Below are 26,425 nucleotides of genomic sequence, written 5' to 3'. Positions count from 1 at the left end.
GTCCGTACTGCGGGGGCAGAAGGTACGGTTTAGGGTGGGACTCCCAGCCTGGGGTCAAGGCCGTACTACCCATTTAACCCCGCGGTGTTGTCCTTCGCCGGACCGGACCGTGGCATCGACGTTAGTTTATCCACGGCCCGGCTAGGGGGACCCCTTGGTAGGGGCTCGACTCGTATAGGGAGGGGTCAGATGTTAAACCCCTCCCATCATGCTATGATGATGCCCTCAGAACATGAGAGGGGCCATTCGCCACAATCGGCGCGACAGGTCCCCGACACAACATTTTTTTGGTCCTATTCCGGTATAACTTTGACATTTGCATGAAAAAATAAAAAAAAAAAAAAACGTTCTTTATTACAATAGACAACTTGTCTGTTGTATTTTTTTAGTTTAATACGATAAATAGTTGCTCATTTAAGCCTTAGTATTTCCTCGCTTGAAACTTTTTTTTTCGGGTATAATTTCGTGACTATATAAAACGTGCCATACTCTTATTATGCAAATGTATGTAGCCTATTTACGTTTAAAATTCACAAGTTACACACAGAAGACAGGCATGAATTGGAAGCAATTCCGCGTTCGTCTGATGAGTGTGCGTCCCGGAGGCTTTATATCGTCCTCTTTCCTTTCCCACCCTCTTTCTTATAAGGAAAGGATGGGAAGTGGAAGTGGACTTTCCGGATGAGAGGATGCGTGGAAAGGGAAAATATCTTCTTTCTGTGCATCCTCTCCTCCGTCGATTAAAGGTAGGCAACGCATATGCAATTGCGCATGTCTATGGGCAACGGTAACCTCGCTATTTCAGCGTTTTTAGGTGGCCGCACGCTCGTTTGCCACCTTGTGATATAAAAAAAAACAGTTACTTTTTGTTAATAGCACTCATAGGTCAGCCACACGAGCTGTCTTCGGCGTAACAAACATCCAATCATACTGTTAGGAACAAAATTCGGAAACTAGCCAGTGTGTTGATTCAAAACTAGCCGTATTAAAATGTCGCCGTTGGTGTCCCCTCGACATTCATTCTGACACTAGACTTTGTAACGAAAGCAAGTCATTCGCGCCAAAGGATTGTAATTAATAATGTCTAGAAATACTAATATTATAAATGCGAATGTTTAGATGGATGGATGTTTGAAGGTATTTTCAAAACAGCTGAACGGATCTTGACGAAATTGGGCATACATATAGAACATAGTCCGGAAGAACACATAGGTTAAAAACATATACTAATATATTTTTTTTAATTCCGTGCACACGGAGTCGCACGCTACAGCGATAATTAAGACAGGATATTGTAAACAAAATTTCCACTGGTTAACCGACTTGTGTTCATGTCTTAACATGTTGTTAAATAGTGCTATAAAATATAATAAATACATTTAAACAAAATAAACATACATAAAAACTAGGGATGATTATTGACTACATGTCTTTACAATATGTTGTATTGAAATAAGTTATTTCGGATCTTATAACATTGTTAAGTCACCATTAAGTAAGCATTACTTAGCTATCAACTTTGTTAATTACTTGAATAAAACTAATTAAGTTGACAAGAGCGTCGGCGGCTCAGAGTTTAAGCGCTTGACTTGCAGTCTGCAGGTCCTGGGTTTGAATCCCGCCATGTACCAATGTGCTTTTCCATTGTCGATTTACATATGTTCATTTATATTACGATTCTGCATTTCGGCATGGATGTAGAACATCGTCGCGAAGAACTCGTAGGCTACTAATTAAGTTTTTTTTTTATTTCTACGCGGACGGAGTCGCGAGCTACAGCTATAATTTATATTTTCCTGCCCCTTTTAACTTTGTGTTATCGACCGATATGCTGTTCATTTTATGAACAAAATATTCGTTTGTTTTATATTCATATAAATCCTGAAACTGCCATAACTGACTTCCATGACCTTTTTAATGAATAAACAGTATGCAGTAAAAGCAATTCAATGTAAATTCACTGGACAGGACATCGGGAACCAAAGTGAAATCTAAGACCTGGTATACAACTAGACAATAAGTGTAGTTTGCAATTGTTTGTTGTTAATAAATCGAGGCGTGATAAATAACTAGCTGTCGCTCGCGACACCGTCTGCACGGTATTAAAAAAAACTTAATTAGTAGCCTATGTGTTTTTCAGGTTCTGTTTTACCTCTATACCAAATTTAAGCGGGATCAATGTAACCGTTCTTTAGATACCTTAAAACAGATATCCATCCATTCATCTAAACATTCGCATTTATAGTAGTATGAAGTGTAATAGTACAATTATATTTTTTAGCACATTTTTAAATATTGACAAGAGATCGCTAATGAGCTATTGTAACTTGGTTAGTCAGATAAGTTTGCGAGACTATAAAATTTTATGACTCAATTTATATTTAATAGTAAAATTTTTCAAATGTTGAATTTGTTAAGTTATTTTTTTTTATAATATCTTAGCCTGTACTCTACCTGCCTGTACTATAGGCTAAGATATTCAACAAAAGTTGCTGCTACTTTTGTTGAAATTACAAATCTACCGACCAAAGGAGCTTGGTCTAGTATGGTTAGTTGCGATGGCGCCCAGAAATCAATCAATCGTCTTAATCCAATGGCCGATTTGATATCTAGTCTATCTAATATAAACGAGCTGATGGGGGGACCTTTGTACGAGCGCAACGAGGGTTCACCGGGACTGGCTGAAAACCAACTCCACATGGCCATGTCTTGCGTTACTCGCTGAACTTGCAGTCCACTGTCATCATATTTTTTTTTGTAATTACTTATGATATATATTTCTGGTATTATAACAATAAAGAAGTTTTTATTTTATTTATTTACTTATGTATTTTTTTTGTAGTGCGATCCGTGGTAATCAATTTATTAGTATGACTTACTTCCTATAATTATCTCCAATTTCAAAATTTTCTTCAATTTTTTTAAGCGACTATATCTTTATATATATAATTCTTCTGTGAGTGTGTATGTCACTGAACTTCTCTCAAACGACTGGACCGATTTTGATGAAATTTTTTGTGTGTGTTCAAGGGGATCTGGGAATGGTTTAGATTCACATGGTTTTGTCCGCTGGACAATGTTTTTTTTAATTAATTTTTAATTTATTAGTAGTTGTTGATTTTGGAATGTTTTACATTGGATCCGACAGACGGCGCTACCATCGCAGTGTCAAACTCAACTCCATATATCTATTGGATATTGTCATAACATTTGAATAATAATTTTCATCAAAATGGTCCAGAATGTTTAGCTTATTTAAAAAAGTTTGACATTTTCAAATTAAAGACGTGTAGACAGGACAACGCCTGTCGGGTCAGCTAGTTCTAATATATAGCTATGTTAAAACACTTTTTATCTTAAAGCTAAAAAGCAACATCACAAAAAAAACACCAAATTTGTTTTAATCCTAAAAACAAAAGAAAATTAATTCAGTTATTCCATGAAGCTAATCATGAATTTATGGCTAAACTGGGTGTCGCCCGCGACTCCGTCCGCGCGGGACTAAAAAAACTATATGAGTAGCCTGTATACTCTTCCAGACTATGTTCTACATCTGTGCCAAATTTCATCAAAATCCGTTAAGCTCTTAAAACATTCGCATTTATAATATTAGTAAAATAACGAACAATGAGGGACCATTAATTATGTTAAATACACTTTTTTCATATAAAGTTGTACTACTTTGTATATTTCGTTCATTGTTAAATAAAAATACACGTGTTATATTTATGCGACATTGTATTTACTATATCATTAAAATATATATATTATTCCATTCATTATATTTCTTAACTTTTTGTTTTGCGAAATTAACCAATTTGCTTTGTAAAACAAACCGTAAAGTTGTGTTTCAGGATTTTATTCATGTAATTTTTTTTCATAATGCTATTTATTTTCCTTTCTTTGTTTCCAAAACCTTACTTCTTATTTTACTAATATTATAAATGCGAATGTTTTGATGGATGGATGTTTGTTAGAAGGTATCTCTAGAACGGCTTAACGGATCTTGGTGAAATTTACCATAGTTGTAGAACATTCTGGAAGAACACATAGGCTACTAATTAAGCTTTTTTTTTAATTCGGTCATAATTAAAATAATGCGGACGGGGTCTTGTGTGACAGCTTGTAGTATTATAAATTACTAGCTGTCGCCCGCGAATCCATCCGCGCGGAATTAAAAAAAAGCCTTTGTGTTCTTCCAGACTATATTCTATATGTATGCCAAATTTCATCGAGATCAGTTCAACCGTCCTAGAGATACTTTCAAACAAACATCCATGTAAACTTTCGCATTTATAATATTAGTATTCCATCCATACATTTCAACATCATAACAATCGCACTTATAATAATTGAAAGATATGTAAATCTAATATAGGAAGAATCGACTGATCAGTGTTTCGCTCAAAAATAAATCTTCAAATGACTTTTAGGGCACGAGTTTAGAAAACCTTGCATTTATAATGCCCGTTGTACACAACACGACGACTTAAATCTTCGAATCCCAGCGATTTTAGTCGCTAAGAGAATACGAAGTACAATATCACAGAGGTTCGTATACAAGCACGCGTTGCCGACATTTTGTTATTAAGTCGCCAAAACCAGTCGCTCGCTATTTTTTTTATCAAAATCGTCTTGAGAAAAATCGCTGTGATTTTCAAAATGCGGATCATATCTATACTGTTGATATTTTGTAAATTCGAGCCGTTATTTCACCGTGTAGTCATATGCGCGTGCTCATCGAATACATGACTCGCGTCGACGACTCAACGTTGTGTTAACGAAGCGTGCGCATCGCGATACGTGCGACACAAGCATATAATGTTACTTACAAAGATTTACATTTCCTTGTACATGAAGGACCTAATACTTGCACTTTATTAGTAAGTATTATATATATTTGTGTGTCAGTGGTTTTCTCTCAAACAGTGCCTGATATCAAAAGGATCGACTCGTCCTCCAAATTAAATTTTGAAACATGTTCCTAAGTAAATGTCCCGTACGAGGTTTAAGAAGTTCGGCGATTTGGTATGTGGACTTTTTTAATCTATATTTTGTAGAAATTTTATTTAGATTAATAAAACTAATAAAATAGGGGTGTCTGTATGTAATATAGAAAAAAATATTTCGTATACAAGATTTACCGTTTTTACTTTTTTTTTTTAATTTCTGTCGGTCTATCTGCCTGAAATCCGCGTTTGTTCTGGATAGTTTCCAAAAACAGTTGGATTTTGACGGGATTTTTACTAGAAGGTAGGTGATTTGTTCGTGATTAAATGAATAATTACATTTGATATCTTTGATATTCAATAGCGGAAAAAAGGAATTTTATGAAACGATGGACCCTAATCCTCTTTTACTTTTCTTTGTAGTATTTTTTGTTAAGTTATTTGACAAGCAAAATTAATAAGAATTAGTTCTTTATTGAACAAAAGAACCATTTTTCACATAATGAGCAGGGTTCTGTTTCCTGAACTAGTTAAAAGTGTGTTTCAGCCTTCATTATCTGCTACCTAAAGTTATTAGGAATTAGTTAACATATTATATATATTAATTACATGGTTATTATTTATATATATATAATATAATTGATTAAAACAGCAATTGATTTTTATATATATATAAAATCAATTGCTGTTTGTTAATCTCGCTAAAACTCGAGAACGTTTGAACGGATTAATCTTATCTTGGTCTTGAAATGTTCGTGGTGGTCTAGGGAGGGTTTAAAAGGTGAGAAAAATTCGAATAATTGCCGGGAACTAATTAAGTTTCTTTTCACTCCACTCGGACGAAGTCGCCGGCGACAGCTAGTTTAGATATATAATATATACTGTGCGCGTGCGTGGCTATGTATACGTTGTTTCATTTTTAGGGTTCCGTACTCCATAGGAAAAAAACGGAACTCTTATATGATCACTTTATTGTCCGTCCGTCTGTCTGTCGAGACGCTTTTTTCCTCTTATTTATAGTTTTTACTACTTTATTTTACTACTTCTTTAAATTCTTCTTAATTCTTACTTTCAAATAATTAAATAATAAACCTATATGTAAGTAACTTTGTATATAATGTATATATTCCAACATTACAGGAGAGCTTCAAAAGCTGAGAATATGTTGAAACAGGGTGATTATTTTAACAACACGCTTTCGAAAATGGTCGTAGAAGGATTAAATGGCAGTGAGTTTTCGAAAACACCGTCACTTGTCAAAAGAATTAGCAAGGTATGGTTAATTATAATTAAATTCAAGTATTCAAGCACTTGACTTGCAATCTCCAGGTCCTGGGTTCGAATCCCGCCATGTACCAATATGTTTTTCGATTTTCGATTTACATATGTACATTTATCCGACGTTCTTACGGTGAAGAAAAACATCGTGATGCAACCTGCACATATCTGAGAAGAAATTCAAAGATATGTGTGAAGTCAACCAACCCGCACTTGCCCAGCGTGGTTGACTATGGCCTAGTCACCCCTAACTTAGGGTAGGCTTCGAGCCCCTCGGTGGGCACGTACAGTGAGCTGATGATGATGAGTCAAGTTATTGAGGGTTTCGGAGCCTATTCTAAGTTAGGTGTGTCTAAAATTTCGGCAACTAGTAGTGATTTTACTAGTCAATATTCGATTGTGCCTATTTCTAGAATTTGTTTTGATTATCTATAATTATTTACAAACTAGCTGTCTTAAAGAAAAAATAAACTTAATAAGTAACCTATATGTTTTTCTAGACAATGTTCTACTTCCGTGCTAATGTCCAAAGGTCCAACGGTCCGTTGAGCCGTTTCGGAGATACCTTTATAATATTAGTAAGATGAAATGTAAATATTGTCAGATGACGGAGTACTACACGACTGAAAGAATACCTCTTCAAGGTCACATGACTCTAATCGCCTACGAAATGTTAGAGAAATCGGAAAACATCACAGACAAATCGATGTATCAAGCGGAAGCTGTTGCTTGCGCAATGGAATTGGTGAGATAATTATTTAAAAATATGTATACATAAACGAACGAGTGGGAAATAGACAATATGTTATTTTTTTATATCATAAAGAGGCAAACGAGCGAGCGGCAACCTCAAATCGCTGAAATACCGAAGCCCAGAGACATCCGCAATTGCAGATGCGTTGTCTACCTTTAATCGACGGAGGAGGGAATGCAAAGAAAGATATTTTTCCTTCCCATAATATTATATACTTGCGTCGCAAGTAAACGGCAGCGCAAGCTCCGTACACAAAACAATGAATCGTCGACATGTGTCTTCTTTGCTAGTAGTGGAGTCGAAGCTGAGATTTTGGGATTTACTCGAGTGTAAAAGTAAAAAATTAAAGGGGGAATCTGGTACCCAATCAAGTACTCGCAACACACATATAACCTTCCAAAGGTCAGTTTCAGACATCGTGAGAGTTAATGCGGAAAAGTTTCACTTAATGTGGCTTGATTATTTATATATTTTTTTTACTTTAGATCTATGTGTGAAGGGAGATACTCGATTGGAAGTAATATTTCCATTATTAGTTACTGCCACGCTCGAATAAAAACTTCAAACGAGCAAAAGCATTACTTTACCGAGTCAGTCGTGTAATAACTTAAAACTGATTTCAGTTGCAATCATATTTCCTCATCATGGACGACATAGAGGACGGAGCTACGTCACGCCACGGAAAGACATGTTGGCATTTACTACCCGACGTTAAGACATTGGCATTGAACGATTCGAGCATGTTTCGGAGTACTATACATGAAATATTGAAAAAAACATGTGAAGGACCTCTTTACGTTGAACTATTGGATATATTCAACGATGTATGATTTCAAAATAATACTTTTTAAAATAACTTTCTTTCGTTTGTTCATCTATTGAGCTTGCTTAAAACTAGACTTTTTTGTTTTTGTTACAATTTCGATTTTGTTTGTCCGTTCGCAGTCCAGTTAACAATATACATAAAATGTTACTTATTGTAATATGTAAATTCATAATATGGTTCTTAACCATTGTATTCAAACTTATTTAACTTTTTATTTCACTTAGTTATTGACGAGATGGTACTATTTTATACCAACTACAATCGAACAAAAAGATAGTTGATAAACAAATAAATATATTTGCTAAATTATTTTTTCAGGCGTTTATAAACGTAGCTATTGGACAGCATTTGGACGTAATTCTCTCTAGATCCAAAGACTATTCATTGTTTACACAAGAAAACTACGATAATATAGTTAAATATAAGTGCACTTACTACACGATGAAGTTACCATTGATGTTAGCTATGACACTGGCCGGTAGAGCGACAGATAAATCTTTCGAACTCGCTGAAAATCTGTGCCGAGACGTCGGCGCTCTATTCCAGATGATAGTAAGTTTCAAACAACTAAATTCGTTTTTACATTGTTCGTTAGAAACAAATAATAAAACATTTTCTCTTTTGAACAATTCTCAGTAATAATTTAATGTTTAATTCACAGAACGACTTCATGGATTGTTTTGATTTGGAGTCGGAAAGTGGTAAATCTGGTACCGACATACAAGAGGGAAAGTGCACATGGTTAGCTGTGAAATCTTTAGAGCGCGGAAACCCAGAGCAAAGGAAAACTTTCAGAACTTGCTATGGCAGCTGGAACCCAGAGGATGTTGAAACAATAATAGGCCTATATAAAGATTTAGATCTTAAATCATTATACGAAGAACAACAAAAATTACGATACAAAATGTTCATGCAAAAAGTTCAAGAACTACCATCGAATGCTATGCCTACACCTGAATTGTTTTTAAAGTTGCTTCAAATGGCTCAAGGTGGACACTGAGATGTCAGCCAGGATCTTTTTATTCTTTTCTAGACAATATTTACTTAAGTCGTTATTATTAAAATATGTCATTATTATTGCAGATATTATAAAATAATATATGGATTCAGTTATAATTGAATATTTATTTCACTGTTCATCATCATCATCATCATCAGCTCACTATACGTCCCCACCGAGGGGCTCGGAGCCTACCCTAAGTTACTGCCCCTTAAACAGTTAGTCCGCAAAGTAGTAACACAACGAAATTGCAACGAATACATTGGAAGACATATTTATTTATTTATTTATTTACATGGTAGACTTACAGCTAGAAAGTAACAATAATAGACACAAGATAGTTAACATATAGCTATTTACAAGTCTACACTTATAGCAATGGCTTAAATAATTTGACAGTCAGCACATGAGATATAAATACTTGACTTTTTTTTTTAAAATATAAATATATATTCAACCACCGCTCAATTTATCTGAAAAAATCCCGGCTTAGACAACTCCTCGCTGAGGACACACTAGTTGCAAACGGGTCGATATCACACTTCTTGCACAGTGTGTTGAAGCTGGAGCTCGCACGCACCACACACGAGTTCTGCCTGTAATTAGTTGACGCGTACGGTACGCTTATGATGGGATTGTACCTACAAGGTTTGCTAGGTACACTGAAGTTGAATTTACATAGCAATTCCGGACAGTCGATATTATTTTTTAGTATTTTATGAATAAACATGAAGTCGGCAATCTCACGACGATTCATAAGCGGCAATAAATGGAATTTCTTACAAAGGAGGATATAGTCTTTAGAGTGATAAGGAAGTCTTTGTTGAAAGCAAAGGAACTTTATAAATCGTTTCTGTATATTTTCTAACCTATCAATATATTTATGATAACGGGGATTCCATACTTGCGACGCATACTCCAGTTGACTTCTAACATATATACAGTATAGTATTTTAAGAGTCTTAGCTTCAGTGAAGCATTTAGCGAGTCGCATAATAAACCCAAGCGACTTGGAAGCATTTTTGGCAATAGTGTCAATATGCATATTAAAGAATAAATTGTTATCATGATGAACGCCCAGATCTCTGGTGTCTGTGCATCTAGGCAGGTTTTGACCACCCAGCGTATAGGAAGTATTAAGTGCTATACGTTTTCGAGTATAAGTAATTACCGAGCACTTCAAGGGATTAAGATCGAGTTTATTTGTCGTGTAGTAATTTTCCAGTCGACAGAGAGCAGCCTGAAGTGATATCATGTCTTCAAACGATGATATTGTGGCAAATATTTTCATGTCGTCTGCGAAATACAGAAGGTTTGAAGACTCAAGACAAGAGGCAATGTTATTCACGTTTATCACAAATAAAAAGGGCCCAAGTAAAGAGCCTTGGGGTACACCACTAGGCACAGTAATCCAACTTGAAATGTAGTTATTTAGTACCACAGCCTGAGATCTATTGTCTATGTATGATGAGAGCCACCATCACGCATATAATAGAATATTAACGTTGCTAGTTGTGTTGTTACTGTTTGATTTGTGAAAATGACATAACGAAAATTGTTAATAAAAATACAATAACACAAATTTAAAAAAAACCGGTCAAGTGCGAGTCAGACTCGCGCCCCTAGGGTTCCGAACAAACCTGTAGGTATAGGTTAAAGTTCACGGGAAGGGGGTTATTAAGTTCATAATTATTAAAAATGTTTTTTTTTATATGATGAAACTAAAAATTTACTGTTTTCGGCATTTCTCCTATATTTGTGCTATAACACATTGCTTCATGCCAAATTTCAACATTGTATTCTCAAATTGTTATTATAATTATAAAGTAAATCCTGTATGTAGAGCACGGGCGTCGCTGCCCATGATCAATGATGGTGGCTAGTTTTTGATGCGGGGGGCAGCAACCATTAATATGATTTTTTACAGCATTTTACATTTTGTGGTTCTCATGGGGTGCCAGCTGACTCCCAGCCCCTCTCTGACGACGCTCATGATGACAACCCTTCCATAGGTACCGTAATATTGAAATAATATGTGCACAATTGACTATCATAATGATTTCATGTTAAATAAAATCATCATCAGCTCACTATTCGTCCCCACCCAGGGGCTCGGAGCCTACGCTAGGTTAAGGGTGACTAGGCCATAGTCAACCATGCTGGCCAAGTGCGGGTTAGTTGACTTCACTCATATCTTTGAATTTCTTCTCAGATATGTGCAGGTTGCATCACGATGTTTTCCTTCACCGTAAGAACGTCGGATAAATGTACATATGTAAATCGGAAATCGAAAAACACATTGGTACATGGCGGGATTCGAACCCAGGACGTGTAGATTACAAGTCAAGTGTTCAAACCCCAGAGCCATCGACGCGATGTTAAACAAATGCAGTCACAAAAAATCATATATATCCCGAATACTCCATGCCTACGACAAATGTCGTCTTAGTCAAAATTATTAGGTTGCCAAGACGTATAAACTGAGATGTACATTCGAATACTATTAATGGGTAGAGACGCTTGTTCTTTCATTTTTTTAACCTTGATTTTTTCCAATTTGATCCACTTCTATTTTTTTTTTTTTCATCTAGATACCAAGTATTGTATAGAACATCCTTGCAAAGTTTTAATGTTCGAGCTAGTCTGGAAATATAAAAAAATTGTGCAACACCAGCTGCGGAATTCCCGTGACTCCGTCCGCACGGAATTAAAAAAAAACATAATTAGTAGCCTATGTGTGCTTCCAGACTATGTTCTAAGATTATTATTTTAGTGTTCACCTCAACTCTATACCTCCTACAGTGAAGTTCGAAATAGAAAAAAAGTAAACGAACGAATGAATAGGAAAAATTTATTTGTCGACTAGCTGTCGCCCGCGAGTCCGTCCGCGCTGAATTAAAAAACAATCTTAAAAAGTAGCCTATTTCTTCTTCCAGACTATGTTCTACATCTAGGCTAAATTTCAGCGAGATTCGTTAAGCCGTTCAGGTGATATCTTCAAACAAACCATCCATCCAACTATCTAAACAATCGAATTTATAATATTAGTAAGATTAAAATTAGTCAGATTTGAAACTTTATTGCAATGTATCATGGTTGTAATTAGGTTGAACTTAAGAACTGTTTTATAACTTTTCTCTCAGTTTGTTAATGTAATAAGAAAATATTCACACGGACAGTTTTTGGCTTTGCTTTAAAACGTGACCCTTTATCTTGTCGGTAATGCTAATCGAAGACATCTATACATATTAATAAAATTAGAGTGTTTTATTTACAGAAAGCCGCAAGGACATTTACCTAAATCTCTGTCCAATCACCTCACCCCGCTTTTGTCTAGCTATTATCCTTTAAAAGAAACGGCCAAGTGCGAGTCGGGCTCGCGCACCGAGGGTTCCATAAAAACCTGTAGTATATAATAAGTAAAAGTCATCACGACAATCGAGTCATAGTTAAAAAGGGTTGAGTTGGACCTAGTTTTTTTTTTTTTTATAGGAGAAGGGGGCAAACGAGCAACGAATCGCCTAATATTATTTGATCCGACGCCCATGGACATCCGCAATGCCAGAGGAACCGCAGTTGAGTTTATAATAAAAAAATGTCATATAAGTAAAAATTTAAGTTTTTTAGAATTTTTCGTTAATTTGTGGTATTTTTCAACCAGTTATATTTGCAATCATGAAGCAATATTTTATGCTTCATGCCAAATTTTAAGATTCTAAATCAAATGACGTACCCTTTAGATTTTGATTCCTTTGCGAATAGTTGCGAGTTTGAAAATAAACACCTTAAATTGCTGTTTCTATTGATTGCGTTGACATAGAAGTTTGATTTTGTTACAGCTTATCCGGCTCGAAGGACGAACATGTGCATCCAGTTCAGCCCCGGAGGACAGTGTGTCCGGACATACAGAACGTAATGCACGGGAGGTGCACTCGCAATTAACAACGGTGCATCCCCAGTGCGAACCATCTAATGCTGGTTAACAAAGAATGAAGGTATATATGCTCTTAACTACCTGACTAAGAATAACTAACATGGTTAGCATGTGCGTGTGTGTTGTGGTGATTGATTTTAACTAGACTACCGAGTGTGCATTTCATGCACTCCAGTCTTCCATACCAGTCTTCCCTGCTTGCGATAGATTTAGCACAGAACACATTTGATCTTCATATTCTGGTCCTTGTTGTGCAATCATGTTTTATCACGCACAGGCTCTTCCTTGGCCATAGTCGTTGTTACGAAATTGTATATATACCTGAGTTGGAAATGTTTTTTTTTTATTTAATGATGTAACTAAAAGTTTACGGTTTTCGCAGTTTATTCTATATTTGTGCTATACGACGTTGCTTTGTGCCAAATTTCAAAATACTGACTTCACAGGAAGTACCCTGTAGGTTTTGATTCTCTTGTGAGTGTAGAAAATTTGCGACATAAACGGCTGTACCTTTTAATTGTGTTTTCTTAGAAGTTTGAATTTTCATAGCATCAAGGGACAGCTTGATATCTTGACGCGTTCCTGAGAAAAATGGTCTTGACAGTTAGACGGACGGCCAACAAATGGATCCTATAAGGTTTCCGTTTTTTGTCTTTCAGGGTACGTCGCCCTAATACTCTTTAACTTTTGTTATTTATTTTAAAAACAAAATAAAAAAGTCAAAAGGACCTAATGCTTATTGCATAAAGTATTCCTCGTAACTATATTTTGCGACCCACAAGTTTGTTCCGCCCAGAAAATCGTTGTTCGCATTTGATATATAAATCCGCCACCATTTGTACCGAAGCAGCCGTTGTGTAGCACTGTCCACAGGAGGCAAAATGTCACTAAGTATGAGGTTTGTTCGAGGTTTTAGAAGTTCTGCAATTTGGTATGTACCTCCTTTAAAATATGTTCTATTGATAAATATTTTAAATCATAGTAATTATATAAATGCGGTGAGAATCAAAATGGCGGATGTATCCTAGCAAATATTATTGTATCTATAATAGTATAAATAAATTGTACCAAAAAAGTACTGTTTAGTACGTCATCCACCATCCACCAATAAAATTACCATCCACTACCACCATAAGTACTTTTTTTATATCATAAGGTGGCAAACGAGCAAACGGCCACCTGAAATCGCTGAAATAGCGAAGTGACCGTTGCCCATAGACATACGCAATTGCGTATGGAGAGAGGAGAGAATGCATAGAAAGAAAATATCTTCCCTTTTCATGCATCCCCTCATCTGGAAAGTCCACTTCCACTTCCCATCCTTTCCTTATAAGATATTTCATTATAATTTCGTTTTTATGATAAGAAGGTATATTTTTTTACAGCGAGGTAATAAATTTTTGGTAAATTTTTTGAAAGTAGATATAATTATATTGCCTAGGTTACACTCGCCATCTTGACTCTCACCATAGGCGAAAGTTTAAATGTTACTTATTAAGCTTTTATTTATTTGTAAAGTAAATAATTATGACACAAAGTGATAGAACACAAATCGAATCAACCGTTAAAATAAGTCGCTAATGCTACATACGCGATTACAATACTTTCATAGATAAAAAACTTATTCCAAGAGCAAGATAAGGATTTTTACCCCTCTGAAACTGCAATGTTTTTCTAATAAAATGTTATTGATGTCCAGGCGCAATACAGCACAATCTTCAAGAGCAGATTGGTTAAACAGAACTCAGCGTTTCAATAACACAGTTCAAGAAATAGTCGCCAATGTAATGGCTAACGGCGAAGTTGCTAAAACACCATCATTAGCCAAACGATTAGTTAAGGTAATTAAACGATTTTACAATTTCTGAAACTAGATCTCGTCGAATTCGCTAAATTTTCAAAGTCAATTGCCCATACGCATTCCTATTAAGTTAAAAGGTTGTCGATGTTAACTTTAAAGGGCAAAGAATGTACAGGGAAAGAATAAATTTCTTTTGAAAACCACTTTCCCTTTCCATCCTCATATTACGCATTATTAGAAAACGTCGCTAAGGGGAAAATAATTAAATTACGCATTTCTATTGTGTGGTTGTACAACAGCTAATGCTGCTTTGGCCTTCGAATGTTGCGACGATATTTTAGATAACCCATATACAACATGTCCCAAAATTCAACGATTCTTTACGATATAATTTGTGGTTAAATTACGAATGTTTTGGTTCCATTTCTGTTCATGTTCATATTTGTAGCCACAATGTCTAACCATAAGGGTATCAAATTATAAGAACATTTAAAATAGTTAATGTAACTTTTAAACAAAAAGAGATAGATTTTTTTTACAATTTTTCCCCATGTAGTTATCGACCTGGCTATACAACAGTACCGGCTTATCGTTGAATTTTGGAACACGCTTTATATGCGTCCTTAACAGTAAAAGGTTGAGTCGCGGTGACTTACTTTTCTTGTATACCTATTTTTAGACATTATTAGTTAGAATCCTTTGGCGCGAATGCCGCGCTTACGTTACCAAATCAAGTGTCAGATTGATTAGTGAGGGGACATAAGCGTTGATATTTTAATAAGATTAGTGTTGCTCCGGTACACCGCACAGGGTCGGATTTTATTCCTAACACTTTATATTTCGTTTACAGTTAATGGAGTACGATACATTATTAAGAGTGCCTCTACAAGGCCACATGACGATGATGGCCTACGAAGTTTTGGAGAATCCAATCAACCTTACCGAGCAGAATTTATATAAAGCGCAAGTTGTGGCGTGCGCTATGGAATTGGTAATTTTTGCCTTTTTTTGTCATGTCTAAATCGGATAGAAAGGACCACAAATAAAGTTGCCTTTCATCATCATTAGTTCACTATACGTCCCCACCGAGGGGCACGGAGCCTACCCTAAGTTAAGGGTGATTAGGCCATAGTCAACCACGCTTGCCAAGTGCGGGTTGGTTGACTTCACACATTTGAGAATTTCTTCTCAGATATGTGCAGGTTGCATCACGATGTTTTTCTTCACCGTAAGAACGTCGGATATATATGTAAATCGGAAATCGAAAAACATATTGGTACATGGCGGGATTCGCACCCAGGACCTGCATATTACAAGTCAGGTGCTTGACCCCTGAGCCACCGACGCTCAAGTTGCCTTTAGTCAATTATAATACGAATGATGTGTTAAAACATCTATATTCAACAGAGTCTGCATTTCATTTTTTTTTATGCAGTCAATATAGTTTGGTAAAGAGGAAAAAAACTAAAGAAAAATTAGGAGTATACCTAGGTATACATTATCTTTGATACTATTGTAGATGTCTCACATTATTCTTCAGTCTAAAAATATAACAAAAAAACGTTATATTGCGAATGCATAATGTTCGCTAATAAATTCAACATTAACACTTTCAGTGCCAATGACTCTTCTACGCAATTTTTTTTTTATATCAGAAGGTGGCAAACGAGCGAGCGGTCACCTGAAATCGCTGAAATAGCGAAGTGACCGTTGCTCATAGACATACGCAATTGCATATGTTTGTTTGCGTTGCCTACCTTTAATCGACGGAGGAGAGGGTGCACAGACAGAAAATATTTTCCCTTTTCTATGCATCCTCTCATCCGGGAAGTCCACTTCCACTTCCCATCCTTTCCTTATAAGAAAAAGGGTGGGAAGGGAAAGAGGACTAAATTTAGCCTCCGGTACGCACACTCATCAGACGAAACGCGGAATGGCTTCCACTTCACGCCTGTCTTATGTGTGGTCGTGGTATTTCACCAGTCGAGCCGGGCCAATTCGTGCGAAGATGTTAAAGCGGGCTCTACCACTGTTAATGTCAAAGAAATGCAAATTCACTGTCATAAGAGAAATAAGTACTGGCATGGAATGTGTTAATCTATCACTGAAAGTTTTAAGTACTCATAAAAACGATAATCAATTTTAATGTAAATGAAATCTAGATGATATTTTTTTCCAGACACAATCACATTTTTTAATAATGGATGACTTCGAGGATCAATCAAAGACACGGCACGGACGAACTTGTTGGCATTTGTTACCTGAAGTGAAGAATTTAGTAATTAACGATGCCACCATGTTCCGAAGTCTTATAAACGACATACTGAGAACTCATTTGGAAGATCGACTTTACATCAAAATGATAGATATATTCAACAAGGTACTTCTGTTTGTTATATCTACTAATTTCTAGAACTTTCCTATGACCGCGTGGAAGATTTCATATTTTTTGCATTTGAAATGCCACAGTAAAAAAGTCAAAACTCTAAATCGAAATACTGTTAAATAATGCCATGATGCAAGCATAAAGTTTCATTTTTTTTAACTTATAAATATTTTAATAAAAGATTTCAATATAATTTTTAAGCCCAAACATTTTCCGAGGTTCTCATAATATACTATCAAATTTTATTTAAAACTAACTATCGCCCGCGACTCCGTCCGCGCGGGTTTAAAAATAGATGTTGGCCGATTCTCAGACCTACTCAATATGCTCACAAATTTTTATGAGAATCGGTCACGCCGTTTCGGAGGAGTATGGGAACGAAAATTGTGACACGAGAATTTTATATATAAGATCTGGCTGTAGATTTTTTTTTACACTTTTTAATAACTTTAATGTTTAGATAAAAATGTTATTTACAGATGAATTTATTTATCGCGATTGGCCAGCACTTGGACACTATGATTCCTATAACAAAAGATTTTTCATTGTTCACTCAAGAGACTTATGATAAAATAATAAGATATAAATGCACATTCTATTGTTTGGAAGTTCCAATAATGTTAGCTTTAGTTCTATGCCAAAAGGACAGTGAGGCAACTTTTAAACGTGTGTCCGATATCGTCCGTGACGTTGGTGCCTTGTACCAAATGATGGTAAGTATCAAATAATAAAAAACCTACATATTAATGAATCTATATTACCCAAGGTCATCAAGAGTGAACTGATGGAAGGGAACAATTTTGCTATTTTTTTTTTGTTGTATTGTTTTCTTTGAGGCCAGTGTTTTCTGCAAGTTTGTATAAATTTAATTTAACTCAATTGTGACGAAAGATATTAAAAATTATAAAAATACCAAACTTATAATCAGTCCTATTGAATTGATTTTGGCAAGTCAGCTGTCTTTCGATTTTTAATTCCTCTAGAGCATTTTATTACATACTAGCCGTCGCTTGCGACTCCGTCCGCGCGGTATTAAAAGAAACTTAATTAGCCTATGTGTTCTTCTAGACTATATTCTATATCCATGCCAAATTTCATCAAGATCCGTTGAGCTGTTCTGGAGATACCTTCAAACAAATATGCATCAATCTAAACATTCGCAATTATAATATTAGTAAAGTTGTTATATACATAAATGTAATAGAGTTATGTTATTATTTTACAGAATGATTTCACGGAATTCGGTGACGGAGAGACTATATCTGATAAGACCGGTACTGACATACAAGCAGGGAAGTGCTCATATTTCGCCGTGAAGGCATTGGAACGCGCTACACCTGAGCAGAAGGAAATATTCAAAGCCTCATACGGCAGCTGGGACCCCGAAGACGTTAAACGGATAAAAAATCTATACAAGGAATTAGATTTAATATCCCTTTATAAGGCACAACATAATTTAAAATACAACCGGTTTTTGAAAAATGTTAATGAACTACAATCAGACGATGTCCTGACACCAGAATTGTTCCTTAAATTGATGGAGGCTTCACAACTAAACAAATGGAATATATACTAGCCCACGAAAGTAGGCAGCACTTTTTAATAATACTAAATAGTTTTTTAAATCCAATGCTCAATCGATCTGTTTGATTGTATATCAGTTTAAACATTTTTATAAATCTTACTAATATTATACATGCCAATGTTTAGATGGATGGATGGATGTTTGAAGGTATCTGTAGAACGACTGCATAGATCTCGCTAAAATTTGGCCTAGATGTAGAAAATAGCCTGGAAGAACACATAGGCTACTTAAAGTATTTTAATTCCACAAAGACAGAGTTGAGGGCGACAGTTAGTTTTATTTGTTACTAACAAAAATTCTTTTGGCCTTTTTTATGATGTCATCTTCACATAACTATTCGTTGTTTTACTTCTTTCAAATAAAATAAACATTTTAGTTGAAGGAAAGTCATGACTTTTATGTTAAAAAAACATCACGTTTTTTTACTCTCATCAATATTAATGGAAGGTCAATTCAGTGTTTCTTAACTGTACAAAATATTGTTGTGTGTTCCTTCAAAATATTATTTTCTAAAGGCAGGAATATTCGTTGATTCTTAATATACTCTTACTATCTTACTAATATTATAAATGCGAAGGTTTGATGTTTGGTAGAACATATCTCCGTAACAGTTGCATAGATGTCGCTGATATCTATATATATATATATATAAAAGAAAGTTGTGCTAGTTACATTATTTATAACTCAAGAACGACTTTACCGATATGGCTGAAATTGGTGAGGTGGTAGCTTAGAGCATGGAGACGTACATAGGATACTATTTATTCATTTTTTTTGAATTTATGTCTCGCAGAGCTGCTTTTTATTTAACTTATCTATATATTAAGTTTTTTTTATATATCCACGCGGACGGAGTCGGTGGTGACAGCTAGTTTGGCATAATTGTAGAAAATACCCTGTAAGATCACAAGGGTTACTAATTAAGCTTTCTTTTAATTCCGCGCGCACGAAGTCGCAGTCCACAGCTAGTTTCAATCATAAATTAATTATAAGAATACTACTAAAAATAATAATATAATTAAATATCTTTTTAAAAATGGCTATGGGTATATCATTCCGCCTTTCTTTACGAAAGTTTTAGTTAGAAGAAGTAAAGACTCTTATTATGTAGACCCGGTATATATAGGATATAACTGTCGCCCACGACCCTGTCCGCGCGGAATTAAAAAAAAACATAATCAGTAGGCTACGTGTTCTTTGAGATTATGTGCTACGTCTATGCCAAATTTTAGCCGGATCCGTTTAGTCGTTCTGGAGATACTTTCAAACATCCATACATCCATCCATCTAAACATTTGCATTTATAATATTAGTAAGAAGTAAGATATTCAAGAAGTATGGTAACTAATATTGTAACACGAGAATTTTTTATATAATATTATTTTATACAACAGAACAGTGGTAGAGCCCGCTTCAACATCTTCGCACGAATTGGGCTGGTTCACCCGGTGAAATACCACGACCACACAGAAGACAGGCGTGAAGTGGAAACAATTCCGCGTTTCGTCTGATGAGTGTGCGTCCCCGAGGCCTAATTTTAGTTCTCTTTCCCTTCCTACTATTTCTCTTATAAGGAAAGGATGGGAAGTCGATATTCCGGATGAGGGGATGCATAGGAAGGGAAAATATTATCTTTCTGTGCATCCCCACCTATCAAAGTATTGCAACGCATCTGCAATTGTAGATGTCTATGGGCATCGATCGCTTTGCTATTTCAGCGATATCAGGTAGCCGCTCGCTCATTTGCTAACTTATAATATAAAAAAAACACAACTTTTCCATCACATCAGACTCGATTGTAATAAAACTGTTCCACCGGTATAACATACGTGGTTCGGATATTGTCTATAGATGATTATTCATAGTAAGGTCGAAGTCAAGTCGAGGAAGAGGAGGGTTAGGATTTTGGTGCGCCACCTCTGCAGCTCTTTTAGTCGGTGACGTTGTGGAGCTGCGGGGGGTACCGGTTTATCTTGCCGCACTGCAGCCGTTCGCTGTCGACGGTGACCGTGTCGGACGATTTGCCAATAGGGGATGACAGGGCGGAATTTCACGCTCTTCGCCCAGAAGTGGTAGATTTTTGGACCTGTCCCTTGAGTCTAAGGGCCACTTTTGGCAGAAATTAGGGGGTCTTGACCTCCCTCAGAGAAGAAGCTGCATAGGTGGCTGGTGCAGACGGTGTCACTCACCACCATGCGCAAGAGGAATCAGAGGAGTCTAGAGGGGGCTATGTATAGCGGGAGATTCCCAACTAACCACCGTGGTCTCTCTAAGGCAAGCGTACGCGAAAAGGTTTATCCTCTGGAAAATAAATACTTCGATAAAACTGGTAGCCAACGAGTTTTTCTAGCGACTTGGGGAAACAAGTGAGGTATGAAGGTGTCACAGATAGAAATGCATAATTTGCTCCTACCCTCTCAATCCCTACAATTGTCTCAAACCTCCCACATCCAGGTATCAGTAATAAAACATATGCACCTATTTAGCCAAATTCTTTGAGTTAAAAATGAAAGGAATGATATTATTCTACGATTGTATAATTATTACTGTTAATAGCACAAAAAAGGTCTAATTTTTTTGGGACATTAATATATGTATTATACTTATAAACATTACATCAGTAAAACATTTAAAATCAGAATCTTGTAATATGCTGCATGATTCTTCATGTATAACTTGCGACCCACAAGTTTGTTCCGCCCAGTAGATGTATGTATGGGTTGACTATATTAATCCACTTCCAAACCATCAGCCGAGCAGCTGTTGACAGACACTATACAGTGAAGGGAACACAGTTAAAAAAATTATAGAAAATAATAAAAAGTCGGGTAAAAATTAATAAAAAATGATACTAAGTAGGTGGTTTGTTCGAGGTTTTAGAAGTTCCGCAATTTGGTATGTACCTCTTTGTTTTATGTTTTCTTGAAAAATAATAATATAATAATTATTTAAAATATTCAAATATCATACTAATCATACGCCATATTTACTTAATAATATTCAAAATGCGTCAGCTTAGATTCTGAATGAAAGACACAGAGATAAATTATTGTCTAGAATAGCACATAGGCTTACAATAAGTAAACGTGTAAAACAACTAATCGCTAAATAAAAACTTTCTGATAATATCTGACAGAGACTCCTAGAAGACTCTGGAACAATACGAATTAAATGAATCGGATCATTCTTTTAGACTGCAGTCGATCACAATAGAAGTTATAAAAATTTTAAGAAAAAATTAAAACCGATTTACTAAAAAAATATTCTTAAAAAAAAAATCTTTAGCAAAATGCACTAAAACGTATCAAACTCGAAAGGAAAAAAATCTTTTGTGTAATCTTACTTAATGTTATATATGCGAATGTTTAGATGAATGGATGGATGTTTGTTAGAAGGTATCTCCAGAACGGCTACATGGATCTCGCTGAAATTAGTCATAGATGGAGAACTTAGTCCGGAAGAATACATAGGCAATTATATTTTTAATTTCTCGAGGACAGAGTCGTGGGCGACAGTTAGTATATCTATATTGTGAAATTATTGTAATTTGAAAATCGGCCGAGATAGATGTGGCATTTAAGTTTCTACTCTACTACTACTACTACTACTACTAAGATAATGTTCTCTCAATAAAGGGAAACCATACGGTATTTTTATCTACTTAATGTATCATTTTCTCTGTGTTTTTCTCTAATATATTTCTTTTTGACTTTTGTGTAAAACGGAAAGTAAAGTATCTGCTTTTTCAATAAAAATTATTGATACCAGGCGCAATCCAACTCAACAAACGCAATCTCCAAAAGCAGATTGGTTGAACAGAACGCAGCGCTTCAATAACACAGTTCAAGACATAGTCGCCAATGTAATGGCTAACGGCGAAGTTGCTAAAACACCATCATTAGCCAAACGATTAGTTAAGGTAAAAAAATACGTTCCTGCCGAAGTAAAAGGTATTCAGAATTAAACTGCAGCACTCGCAGAGACGTAACTTTAGTTTCTGAGACTAAAATTTCTGTATAAAATATATACTCATCCTTGTGTTTATCTTTGACAAGTGATAACAGTATGTTTTTATTGGAGATATTCGTCTCAGAAACCCACGATAAGAGTAGATTTTAGTATGAAAATTATTTCTTTTTTAATTTAAAATGTTAGTAGATTTTTTTGTAAATTTACTAATATTTCTTTTACCTTCCCAACTAAGCTCTAGGCTTGTGCTAGGATATGATTTACGGCAATAGTCGAATGGCGGGATTCCAACCCCCGATCTCGTGATTGGGAATCCGCACCCTTAACCATTAGGCTATTGACGCTTTTTATATTATGTGACTTTATTGAATATGTCAGTTAGTAATGTTGTAAAATCTTTATTATATTGATACTGTGTTTGTTAGATTTTTTTATAACATTTAGTCACAATTTAAAAAAAAATCTTTCGCAGTTAATGGAATACGATACATTATTAAGAGTGCCTCTACAAGGTCACATGACGATGATGGCCTACGAAGTTTTGGAGAATCCAATCAACCTTACCGAGCAGAATTTATATAAAGCGCAAGTTGTGGCGTGCGCTATGGAATTGGTAATTTTTTTGATACAGATTTAATTTCAGATAGATTGCTTTAAATTAAAGCATCACTTATCAATGGTGAATGATACCAAAATCTTTGTATAAAACATACCGTCATCCCTTTCCCCGTTTAAAGCATATTGTTAAATTTGACAAAAAACAGACTTAAAAATATGCTTTAAACAGGAGTTTTTGTATGAGAAAATTACCGTTAATAAACTGATTTTGCTACATAGTAGGTTTCATATCAGGTTAATTAACCTACTATGTATGAAATCGTTAACCCATTTATAAACACTAATTGATTTAATTAACAAAAACGGTACTCATCAAAATAATATTCTTTTAATGTTATTAATATTATAAATGAAAATGTTTTGATGTATAGATGGTTGGATGTTTGTTTGAAGTTATCTCCAGAACTGTTGTATGGATCTTGCTGAATTTGGGGTAGATGTAGAATATAATCTGGAAGAACATAAAGGCTACTGATTCAGTTTTTTTTATAAGAGAAGGAGGCAAACGAGTAGTGCGTACACTGAGGTGATCATCGACATCCATGGACATCTGCAACACCAAAGGAACCACAGATAACCACCTAACCCCGCGCGGACAGAGTCGTTGGCGACAACTAGTTTAAATAAATGATAGATGATGTTTTTTTCTAGGCACAATCATATTTTCTTATCATGGATGACTTCGAGGACCAGTCTAAAACGCGACACGGACAGCCATGTTGGCATCTGTTGCCCGAAGTCAACAATTTAATATTGAACGACGCCTGCATGTTCCGAAGTCTTGTAAACGACATATTAAAAGAACATTTGGACGGCTCCGTTTATACCAAAATGATAGATATATTTAATGAGGTATATATCTGATACCAACTAAGATGAATTCAGAAATTGAATAAAATAATCAATGTTAAAGACCTTATAATTACTGACATTGGCTTACATACATACATCATCAGCTCACTATACGTCCCCACTGAGGGGCTCGGAGCCTACCCTAAGTTAAAGGTGATTAGGCCATAGTCAACGACGCTGGCCAAGTGGGGGTTGATTGACTTCACACATATCTTTGAATTTCTTCTTAGATATGTGCAGGTTGCATCACGATGTTTTCCTTTACCTTTACCGTATGAACGTCGGAAAATGTACATATGTAAATCGGAAATCGAAAAATACATTGGTACATGGCGAGGTTCGAACCCAGGGCCCGCATATTGCTAGTCAAGTGCTTGACCCCTGAGCCACCGACGCTCTTGCATTGGCTAAACTCTACATAACTATAATAATAACTTGCCTTGTACTATGCAGGGTGAAAGGGTAGAGGATAAGATTTTGATCCCTAACATATACAAAGATTAGAAGAAATATAGAGTTATTTTCACCACACCCCTGCCTTCTGTGTCCTAGGTATTGCACTGGTCGAGGTGAACATTCGCGCAACCGCTAATACTGCTACAGGCACAGCCATTGACATAAATTGTTTTATTTTTCAGATGTATTTATTTGTAGCTATTGGCCAGTACCTGGACAACACAATTCCTAAAGCAAAAGATATATCTTTATACACACATGATAATTATAGTAAAATTGTAAGATACAAATGCACGTATTACTGTTTAGAAATACCAATAATGTTAGCATTGATTTTATGTGAAAAAGACAATGAGCCAACTTTCCAGCGAATCAGAGATATTGTCCGTGACGTGGGCTTCTTATATCAAATGATGGTGAGTATTGAATAATAACAACGAAAAAAAACAGCAAGTATTGATTGCTAATGGTCAGATCTACTTAACAATTACTCCATACATGTAAATTTTGTTGGTCACGTTTGTAATTTGTGATAATTTAAAAGCGTAGATCTTACATGAAATGCGCTTTGATTCGTAAGAATCGACCGAAAAGCTAGACCTTGGAGATGTATATTAACATATGTAAGAAGTAATTGACTAGGCAAATAAAATTGTGATAAAAAATTGGCATCGAATAAAATTGGACTATATTAATTATATTGATAGCGTATTGCCAATATTTGTTACTGACACGTTTTTGTTACGTAAATAAGAAGTGAATAGTAATTACTAATTTGTAGTCCTACATAAATCAGCTTTGAACCGGCTCAAATGTTCGGCTCATATAATTTGAACCGTTGATCTGCGGTTCAACAACTAAATTGGCAGCTCTCATTGCGATGTACTATTACTGAGTGAGTCGACGCGCATGCAGGCTCGCGCTCGAGCTGCATGGTGACTGGCAGGTTGCAGCTCGAAATTCAAATCATAATTCTATACAGGAACAAATTGAGCTTAGCTGCGAGTCGGTTCACTGATCTGCTTCACGCATGTGAGCCGTGTGATCTACAGGTCACAAATGTTCTTTGATTTACCCATATATATTAATTTTCAGAATGATTATACGGACTTGAGCAATGAGGAATCTAAATCTGGAAAAACTGGTAGTGACATACAAGAAGGAAAGTGCACTTTTTACGCCGTAAAGACGTTAGAACGCGCGACACCAGAGCAGAAAGAAATATTCAAATCATCGTATGGTAGCTGGGACCCCGAACACGTTAAACGCATAAGGAACCTTTATAAAGAGTTAGATTTAATTTCCCTATATAAAGATCAACATAATTTTAAATACAACCAGTTTTTAAAAAATATTAATGACCTTCCATCAGACGATATCCTGACTCCGGAATTGTTCGTGAAAATGATGGAGGCTTCCAACTTGAACAACTGGGAAATATACTAGCCCTTAAGAATTGTCAGATTATTGCTTAAATGTAAATAAATGTTACTGTTATTGTAAAATGGTTGAATCATAAATTATATAATATTATTAATATATTTATTTCTTTTAAATGATTTATTTATTGAATACAAACGTAATGAAGATAAATGCTTAGATTTTATTGTATTTTAAATTTAATTACAATAATTCTTTTTCAGTCAACGTCACGATTATTTAATTTTTTTTGGCTTGTTCTCATTATTGTGGTAATATATGATTTTTTTTTGTTTTAAGACGTGAAAGAAAGAACAATGTGAGATAGAATGAGACATAAAAATAGATAAACGCAGTTGATGCGGAGAGGTGCAGCCCAAATTCGTCCCTTTTCCCTTCCCACCTTTTTCTTATAAGGATTGGATAACTTCTAACATCCATTCATACGTACATACATCCAAACGTTTGAATTTATATATTTTTTTTTATTATTTTATTTATAAAAACTGCATAGCACTCTTACAGTATACAACGTATTTGACACTATACGCACTTTACATAATATTAGCAAGATTCAAAAAACTTTAATTAGATTTTG

At 35.4% G+C, this 26,425-nt stretch overlaps 3 protein-coding genes across 3 annotated transcripts; all 3 read left to right on the top strand.

Moving 5' to 3' along the window:
* The first annotated feature begins 4,926 nt into the window (after positions 1–4,926).
* On the top strand, positions 4,927–8,885 carry LOC106114145 (farnesyl pyrophosphate synthase 1-like). Its single transcript, XM_013307239.1, has 6 exons — positions 4,927–5,028; positions 6,090–6,222; positions 6,832–6,972; positions 7,605–7,805; positions 8,126–8,359; positions 8,469–8,885. The coding sequence occupies exons 1-6, from the start codon at positions 4,979–4,981 to the stop codon at positions 8,805–8,807; spliced, it is 1,098 nt and encodes a 365-aa protein (XP_013162693.1). The 5' UTR covers positions 4,927–4,978; the 3' UTR covers positions 8,808–8,885.
* Positions 8,886–13,604: 4,719 nt separating this feature from the next.
* Positions 13,605–18,574, top strand: LOC106114160 (farnesyl pyrophosphate synthase-like). The gene is made up of 6 exons (XM_013307258.1): positions 13,605–13,672; positions 14,441–14,582; positions 15,393–15,533; positions 16,722–16,922; positions 17,408–17,641; positions 18,154–18,574. Exons 1-6 carry the CDS (start codon positions 13,623–13,625, stop codon positions 18,502–18,504), a joined length of 1,119 nt encoding a protein of 372 aa, XP_013162712.1. The 5' UTR covers positions 13,605–13,622; the 3' UTR covers positions 18,505–18,574.
* Positions 18,575–21,270: 2,696 nt separating this feature from the next.
* On the top strand, positions 21,271–25,917 carry LOC106114140 (farnesyl pyrophosphate synthase 2-like). Its single transcript, XM_013307234.1, has 6 exons — positions 21,271–21,408; positions 22,282–22,432; positions 22,955–23,095; positions 23,752–23,952; positions 24,591–24,824; positions 25,504–25,917. Exons 1-6 carry the CDS (start codon positions 21,359–21,361, stop codon positions 25,852–25,854), a joined length of 1,128 nt encoding a protein of 375 aa, XP_013162688.1. The 5' UTR covers positions 21,271–21,358; the 3' UTR covers positions 25,855–25,917.
* The last annotated feature ends 508 nt before the right edge of the window (positions 25,918–26,425 follow it).

This window comes from Papilio xuthus, unplaced genomic scaffold (assembly GCF_000836235.2).
Source record: "Papilio xuthus unplaced genomic scaffold, Pxut_1.1 DF828142.1, whole genome shotgun sequence".
NCBI classification, from domain to species: Eukaryota; Metazoa; Arthropoda; class Insecta; order Lepidoptera; family Papilionidae; genus Papilio; species Papilio xuthus.
This window is presented reverse-complemented; position numbering and strand designations above follow the sequence as displayed.